General features: G+C 37.3%; 1 protein-coding gene across 1 annotated transcript; it reads left to right on the top strand.

Moving 5' to 3' along the window:
* The first annotated feature begins 2,368 nt into the window (after nt 1-2,368).
* On the top strand, nt 2,369-8,346 carry LOC121860215 (neuronal acetylcholine receptor subunit alpha-10-like). The gene is made up of 5 exons (XM_042357297.1): nt 2,369-2,553; nt 2,673-2,787; nt 3,295-3,373; nt 4,750-4,885; nt 5,251-8,346. Exons 1-5 carry the CDS (start codon nt 2,481-2,483, stop codon nt 5,550-5,552), a joined length of 705 nt encoding a protein of 234 aa, XP_042213231.1. The 5' UTR covers nt 2,369-2,480; the 3' UTR covers nt 5,553-8,346.
* Nucleotides 8,347-9,047: the final 701 nt, after the last annotated feature.

The raw sequence follows: 9,047 nt of genomic DNA, 5'->3' as shown, positions 1-9,047 counted from the left end.
ACCTCTTCAAGAACTACAACAAACACATCCGTCCCATCCTCAACCACGATGACGTATTGACCGTCCGCTTTGAGATCGCCCTCTTCAACGTCCTCAACTTGGTAAGGTGTATGAACTATGTGTAAGATTATTGTATGTATGCAGGGAAGATCAAATAGCAGTACAGTAGATATCTTTGAGAACTAGTGGTTTATCTATAAAAGTTAAGGAAAAAGAAATACAAATTGTTCTGATGATAAAGCATTGCAATAAATCTGATGTTAACACTGAAAATAGAACTATAGCTTAGAACGACACGGTTTCAACATTTGTCCCGTAAGCAGATGCGGGCAGACAAAACCTCCACATATCATGCAGTCTCCTTTCACAAAGTATATGATAAAGATGGTAATTCTGACAGAAGACTAAAAGATTTGTTCGAGATAAAGAATAATATATACTGTATATTTTTAGTCTTGAAACCCTGAAACAAGAGTGCCATATAAGGATATGTAAATGCACCATCCAAAAAATCACACAATAGAGAACAATAATAAGACTCATCAGACCCGTGTGCTGGTAATTCCATGACCCATCCTTATAGGACTCGAAGGCGGGCGTGATGGTGACCAACACGGAAATGATCATGATCTGGAAGGATCCCTACCTCACCTGGAACCCTGAAGACTACAACCAAACCACCACCATGAGGGTCCTCTACAGCGACGTGTGGCACCCTGATATTATCCTCTACAACACGTGAGTTGAGTCTCTCTCCTGTTTTGCCTTTGTAACATCATGAGACCTGTGTTATCCAACCAACTAAATCAGTTGGGATGGAACATAGGAATAATGGGGTAGGCATTATTAAAAATTAGCCAATCCTTCCAGTGTAACCAGATCTTAAAAAAAAAGAGATCTTAGAAATCAGTGCAAAAGGTTGTCTGGTCAACAGTGCACATCTTTCCAATCACTAGCTTGGTTACAACATGAGACCACTTGGAGTGGGTGTGGTTCTACCGACTCCACCTGTTCATTCGTCCCATCATTTTTCCTCGTGTCTAGGCATGAATCATCAGATTTGTGTTGTGGTCTCCACGAGTCAGGTGATTTATTCTGACACATGTAGGAGCTGTAAGTGGGATATTGTCATAGAATCCAGACCATGCATAGACACTATATTTCCATTTTCATCTATTCCCAGTGAAATTTAACATCAGTTAGTGATACACCAGGGTAATGACCACAGTTGTCATGTTAACTACCATCACATCATGGTTCCTCTAACACTGGTGTTTCTCATGTGTCCAGTGCTGACACCAGCTACGAAACTTCCCTTATCCACACCAACATCATCATCAGCTATGACGGCACCTGCAAACTGCAAATCCACGCTGTCTTCACCTCCGTCTGTGACATAGACATCCAGTGGTTCCCCTTCGACCAGCAGTCCTGTGATATGGTCTTCTCCTCCTGGACCTCCGATATAGACCAGGTAAGAGGGGTGGGAGAAGGAGTGACAAAAGAGATGGGAGATAATGGTGCTGTAGTGGAACAGACAAGGAGTGATAACAAGGATGATTCATATTCATTAAAAGTGCATTATCAAGTATCACATTCTAGTATAGTTCACTCATAAATGTTCTCTACTTGAGAATTAACTCCTGGAGACTTGTGTTGTTATTTTAATAATCAGATTGAACTGCTGTTGGGACCGTCAGACATCTCCCGCTTTCATCCCAACCACGAGTTCTTCATGGAGAATTTCTATGCCGAGTCTAAGCAGGACTTCAACCCCTGCTGTGAACGACCATTCTCCAGTAAGCTCTCCTCTTACACTCGAGTTTTCTCCTGATTTAATCCGAAGCAACTACCCGAACGTTATGATGTTAAGAATGACGTTAAATTGTCTTGTGTATATGATCAAAATGACCTCTACATACTGTAATGTGCATAATCTCCTCTTTGCCCTAAAATTATCTACCAGCTTTAATTACAATATCTCTTTTTATGTATTTTGAGTCCATTCGTTCATATCCATCGGTCACTTTCTCTCACATCTCCTCCCACTGTCTTGCCTTTTAACGTCTCATCTCTCACCTACAGTATCTCACGCCTCTCAACATCTCTCCCCTCAGTGATTGTCTACCACATCCAGCTCCAGCGAAGAGTTAAGTTCGCTTTGTTCTTCTTCATCACTCCAGGGGTCCTGATCAACATCTGTGGTAAGATGGTGGTGATGATAGAGAGAGAGAAAGAGGAAATCATTATATATACCAATATCCTTCCTTGATGTTACAACACAACACAATGTCAAAATAATGCCCCCTTTAAGATTCCAGATACTGTACATTGATGACAGCCATTGATCACACTGTTTCCACCCCTGGTCTTCCCCTGCATCTCAAATCCTCCACCCCTGGTATCCTCTTCCTCCAGCTCTCCTGGTGTTCTCGCTGCCCGCAGAGACAGGTGAAAAGATCGGTCTGGGGATCAACTCTATGTTAGCTATGATGGTGTTCCTGATGGCCATGACGGAGAACCTCCCTCCCACCGAGGACCTTCCCCTGGCAGGTGAGTCTCCCACACTTCCGCTTCAGCTTTTTCCCACAACATGTCCCCCACACATGCCGACAGTCACTCAAAATACCTGTTATCGTATTCCATCTCCTGACCTTTGACCTCTCCTCTAGGTGTGTACTATGGGGTGTGCCTCATCGTCTTGACCTTCAATATTCTGTTCTCTGTGTACGTGCTCAACCTGTCCTATTCGGGTGACCGAGGTTATCCAGTGCCACTCTGGTTCAGGTCAGTACCATGAAATGACAAGTGAGGTCAAATCAGCACTCCCTTAGGTCAAGTGAAGTCAATTCAAAACCAAGATAAGTTAAGTGATGTCAGGTCACTGCCAAGTCAGGTCAAGTGAGATGATGTCATTGCCATGCTCGGTTAAGGGAGGTAAAGTCATTGACATACTAAGTCAAGTAGGGTGAGGTCAGTGCCATGCTAGGTCAAGATAGGATACATTAGTGCTATGATAGATTAGATGAAGTCAGGTCAATGCCAAGCTAAGTTAGGTCCAGTGAAGTCAGTGATAGCTATCTATTATAAATTACCACCATAAATTCAATCATTTCAACTACTTTTCCTGTATGTATATTATAACTACTACTGTATCCTCTTTCTCTCTATCATCTTAACCACTTTCTATCCTCCTCATAACTATCCACAACCTCCTCATAACTATCTACAGCCCCTTCATAACTATCCTCACCATTAGTCACATGTAGCCTTCATCATAACTATCTTCGGCAGGTATTGGACGGTGTTTTGTGCCCGGATGGTGAGGATGAAGATACCCAAGTTTATAGTCGGCGCCTGGAACCTGGATGAGGTATGTGTGGGGAGGGAGGGAGGGGGGGAGCACATCATTCTTTTTGTCACCCATACCCATTTTGTTCTATGGTAAGACATGATTTCCAGTATTGTGCCATACATAGTCATTCATCTGTATAACACTTCATTCATCCACCGCACTGTCATAAATGCTAGCTTTTCTATATTCAGTAATAATAATTCAGTAGTCATCTGCAGTCGCTCAGTGGCGTAGCGTGGGCTTTTAGCAGGGGGGCTAAGGGTTATAGATTTCCCACTGGACAGGACAAGGAGTTACATAATGTAATATTCAAAATATAAAAATATTCATGTTACAAAAATGATAATTAATCTAGTTCTAATAAAGTCATAGGGCTGTATGACAGGCAACGGGTTATTTAATATTAGGGTAGGCAAAAACAAAATATATGGATCATAGAAATTAAACTACTGTACTGTATTATGTAAGTTTATCTCATCAGACAATAACCTGTGTCAATGACCACATCATAATTCGGAGACTGTTGTGCATATTCCCATCTAATCCTTAGAATAACCAAGTTTGAAAAATGTTCTTCTGATATAGATGATTGGAGGTAAGATTTGGTTTGTTTCATCAAACCAAACAATCTACCAGCACTTGAAACAGGGATAGTCAGGAAAATTCGTTTTAAGCATCATTACATTGCAAAATGCATGGAGCAAATGACTTGTATGTAGAAATTGCAGCAATTCTTCCAGTGTTTTGGGGATTTCTTTGTTAGTTAACTCAGTGTTCCAATTTGAATAAAGTGATGTCATAATTTTGTTGAACACAGGCTTACAAATGACATCTTGGTATACTTCACACAACCTCTGTAATTGTGAGTGCATTGTTTGACATAATGTTGGTTAATTTACCATAATTAGCACAATAAGCAGCAAATAAAGAATACCAGTGGGCACATATTTGCTACCTACTGAACTGGAGCACTCATAAACCCCTCCTGCCCTGCGTGTTGCTCTAGCCATGTAGTAAAAGATGCTGCCGCCTACAGCAGTGACAGTGATGCCAGTTACGGAGATTGTAATATCGGTAAAATCCTTTGTAGTAATACAGTACTGTACACAAATTCGGCAACTTTTCCGTGACTAATACAGTACAGTATATTTTTTCAAACAACTATGTCACAAGCTAAGCCATTCTATAATGGAATGTACTATGAGAATGTAATTAAAAATTGGGTTCGTTGCATTTTTTTTTTTTTAAATCTAGCTCCAGATTCCCCCATCCAGCTACGTCACTTCAGTCATTGTCATAAACACTCTCTTTTCAATATAACAATAGTTCATCACTCTCCTGAAGGCTCATACCTCCTCGTTTTGTTGTATATGACTTCATTATTCCTAACTCAGAACCTAAGGATAAGGAAGGACCAAGTGGAACCCTTAAGTGATGATGACGACGATGAAGACGTAAAGAAAAACTTTGATGTACGAGTTATCAAAGTGAACCCCGCTACCATCGAGGAGAAAACGGACGTGTTCAAGGGTATGCTACTTGATGTTTTGGTTTCTACATAAATTATGTAAGGCTTTGTTGTTCTCATTCAGAGGTATTATCTTAAAATTTTATCTACAATGGTCAATCGTTGCTTGAGATAAATTGCAAATAAGTAGATAACTGTACCTAGATGACATATTAACTCACTTGCATTAACTTTGTGTTGTACTAGAAAAATAATGTGACCATAATTAGGTGGATGCCGGTAAAAAGTTCGTTTGTTGTTTCCATGAATATGTTAGGTGGAGAGAATGCCAATTGCAGCCCAATATTCTTACTGGGACAGTTTTTATGACAAGTTAACGAGTTTTAGGAATTACGTACATTACCACATATCCCTTCCTATTTTCTAGACCCGTTTCAGCGCCGCTCCATAGAGGCTTTAGAAGGGATTCATCGGCTACTGTCAAAAGAAGCCACAGATCATAAGGCTCAGCTTAAGAAGACATCACTGATGGAGCAATGGAGGTACCTCTCCCGAGTCATGGATCGCTTCCTTTTCATCCTCTTCGGCATTGGGACTCTGCTCTTCAATACTATCATTCTCACTCAGTCACCATTTGGAGAAAAGTTTGAGTACTGTCCCCACGGGTTTGGCATGTGCTCTGACGACTACAGCTTCGACTCCTCGTCATCAGAGGCAGGTCACTTCTAGTCATCTCCACCTTTCACATCTCAAGGCATCCAGTGATTGGTTCTTCGCTTCATGATGATAGCCAGTGTTCCTCCCACATACGAGTATAACATACAATCTGAAATCTAAAACAGCTTAGCCTAAAGTGATGTAGATATTAGCTGAGATCAAGGCAGTTGGTGGCCATTTAACACAAATCATAATGCTGACATTGCACAGTCGCCTCTTGTTGAAATTGCTAGGATATAACCAAAGAATTCCCTGATTATCACTTTCCTTGATTATTCATGCTGGAGATCATGGAAATCACCTATTATGGATAGGATGACCTTAGAAATTTTATTCGTGACTAGAAAGGTCACTGAAGAATTTGGAAAACCATTTGAATAGTTTAATGATACAGAGTAACAGCCATGGAGATATCAATGCACTGAGACTCAGGGCCATATGGAGTCCATCAAGCTGATTAAGTCATTAGAAAATTAAGATCATTGAAGGTTAGACCATGTAATTTACGTCGTGACAAAGGATTAATTTCAAAGACTACGTACACTGAGGCAAAGGGTTTTGGACATTAAACAATATGGAGGATTAAATTATGGAGTAAGGACCATTATAAGTGATGCAAAAATATTTTTTCTAGACAGGCAGAAAAAAGCAAGTCAAGCTTAAAATAACAATAAAAAATACTTCATCTTTAATATTCGAATTTTTTGTTATAAAGGAATTTTGAGACCTGCCAGGCATAAGAGGCAATGTTTAAGACACCAGAAACTAAATTTTGAGGGATAAGTATGCCAGCATAAACCCTCAAAAGATATGTACTTTGCACCAACTGCAAATATAGATACTGTACTCAACAGTGCTGCAAGTTAGGTTGTGGAGAATAAGCAGCATAGAGATTTTTAACGATGAGAATTATTTGGAGAATAAAATCCACTGAGATTTATATTATGAGAATCTAGCTTCATGGACATTCAGATCAAACACCATGATGGGTTGTATTATCAGTATGAAAAGTAACAAACGTGGAATGACAACCTATTAACGAGTCTCCTAAACAGTGACTGCCTATGTATCAAGGACCCCTATACCTTAATGAAACTTTGGGGTCTCAATTCCCCATGGGCCCCATATGGTAAAAAATTTACTTACCATATACTGTAGTCGTGAGTCACTTGTTCATTTCTTCTTGGCAAGATTGCAGTTGATATCTCATGAATGCATGACCAGCAGGAAAATAATGAAACTGATGGAAGACCAGATACCGCGAGACACTATGATACACACACTGTTAGTAAACAAAGGCAGCCGTGGACTCGTGGGTACTTCTGGGATATAGAGTTTAACCCTGCTATAAACTATGTTCAAGTGATACGATTAAGAGGACTCGCAGTATACAGTATGTACCACTTTTATTTTAATAGAAAAGTCTTAATACAGTAAAGTGGAAGGTCTAAGGAATACAAATCAACTCACTCAAGAAATTATGAGTGGAATTAATTATATATGTGAGGCCATGACTAGTAATTGTGTAGTGTATGGTTGCTAATCAAGCTACAAACACAAGGGGAATATTACATTTCACAGGTTTTCCAAGAATAAAGAGATGGGTTTACCACTGCAGAAGGCAAGATTCCATTAATGTTAACAGGGCAGTGATATGTAGTGTGCATTTTAAACATAGTGGGTTTGAGAGAAATTTGAACAATTCAGTCAACCAACACTAAAATGTCAAGTAAGATTTAAGGGGCTATCACACTGGGCAAATTTTCGCATTGCCTCCAAAGAAAATGCGAGTTCCCAAGCAAATTTTCACTGCATTTCGGGTCCAGTTGAAGTTTTATAATATTTATAATTGAAAGGCATTGATTTTATTGAAACAATATATTAGCAAATAATTTTAAGTGACTTTCATGCAAGTATATTAAATACATACAAATGAAAATTACAGATAACATTTCATTTGACTTTTGTTAGTGCAGCCAGCATGAATTCTCAAACCTCACAAATTATTTGGACAAGGGGGTCTGAAACTCCCCATATTGATAAAGAGAGTGAATGCAGAGTATTGCAGGATTTCAGAATCTATTATCTCGAGAAAAGCTTGAAACGACAACTCTTTTGGACAACCCACCATCTTCGTTATTGTTTTGTTCAGTGATGGCGATACACGAACTGTGCTAAAACTGTCCATGACTGGAAAAGTTTTTCCCCCTCCAAGAATGAAGATGTGAGAATGGCAAAAATTTTGCCTAATGTAATAACTCCTTAAGGAAAGATAAATCCCAACACTGCAATTACCTGCAACACGGGTAAGACCATTAAAGATGTGGTATGACCGTACAATTTTAAACTAGTATTATAACTCGTGTTATGCAAAAAATATTACTCTGTCCAATTTAATTATACTGTACATGATATATGAGGAATGGTGTAATATGAACACGATGAGTGGTTATGCTCTCTTTAAACTAGAGAATAATAGTGTAAAATGTTGTTTACAATTTGATTACATAGCCTATTGAGGTGCTTGTGATCCTTAAGTACTACACTTCACAAATTTCAGTTTAGTGGTGTGTTCTCTCCCTTTGATGCCCAGTACATAAGTACAGCATGCCCTGACAATTTGCAGATTTTTAATTCGCGCTTTATAATTAAAGTTAACTTTAATAACAAAGCACAGAGTTGACTTGGGGGTAGACTCTCACACTTTTAATACATTTTTGTGGTCTTGTTTCTGATTATTTGAGAGAATTTTCCCATTACCGTACGTATTATATGTTTGTATGTGTTTTGTGTCTGTTTCTACACACACATATACAATACAGGTAAAAGAAATAATTGTCTAAAGTGCAAACACAAAGGGAATATACATTTCTTTGCAAACATTCTAAATGAATAATTAAACACTATCCTATTATCTTCAGTAGCACACATTTTATTGTGAACTTCAAACTCTTAAACTGTCAGCATACCAGTAAATTATTTAACACCAGTACACAAACTATACAAATCAGATACAGTTTATATGTAAAGAAGTATACAGGCAGTCACCAAGTTACAAACGGCCAGCTTACTAATGGGATCCCAATATATTCATCACAAACTGAAACTAAAATCCCATTTTTTACATTAATTTCACTATTCTATATTATTTAATATCACTTTACTATATATATATATATATATATATATATATATATATATATATATATATATATATATATATATATATATATATATATATATATATATATATATATATATATATATATATATATATATATATATATATATATATATATATTATATATATATATATATATATATATATATATATATATATATATATATATATATATATATATATATATATATATATATATATATATATATATATATATATATATATATATATATATATATATATATATATATATATATATATATATATATATATATATATATACTGTATATATATATATATATATATATATATATATATATATATAT

This window comes from Homarus americanus, unplaced genomic scaffold, assembly GCF_018991925.1.
Source record: "Homarus americanus isolate GMGI-L3 unplaced genomic scaffold, GMGI_Hamer_2.0 scaffold21914, whole genome shotgun sequence".
Lineage (NCBI taxonomy): Eukaryota > Metazoa > Arthropoda > Malacostraca > Decapoda > Nephropidae > Homarus > Homarus americanus.
This window is presented reverse-complemented; position numbering and strand designations above follow the sequence as displayed.

What these genes read in the sequence shown, in the direction of transcription:
- LOC121860215 (XM_042357297.1), top strand. Translation starts at nt 2,481, where the DNA reads ATGTTAGCTATGATGGTGTTCCTGATGGCCATGACGGAGAACCTCCCT. An exon ending in CGAGGACCTTCCCCTGGCAG is followed by an intron (nt 2,554 to 2,672) that starts GTGAGTCTCCCA and finishes CCTCTCCTCTAG; the next exon opens with GTGTGTACTATGGGGTGTGC. An exon ending in GAAAACGGACGTGTTCAAGG is followed by an intron (nt 4,886 to 5,250) that starts GTATGCTACTTG and finishes CCTATTTTCTAG; the next exon opens with ACCCGTTTCAGCGCCGCTCC.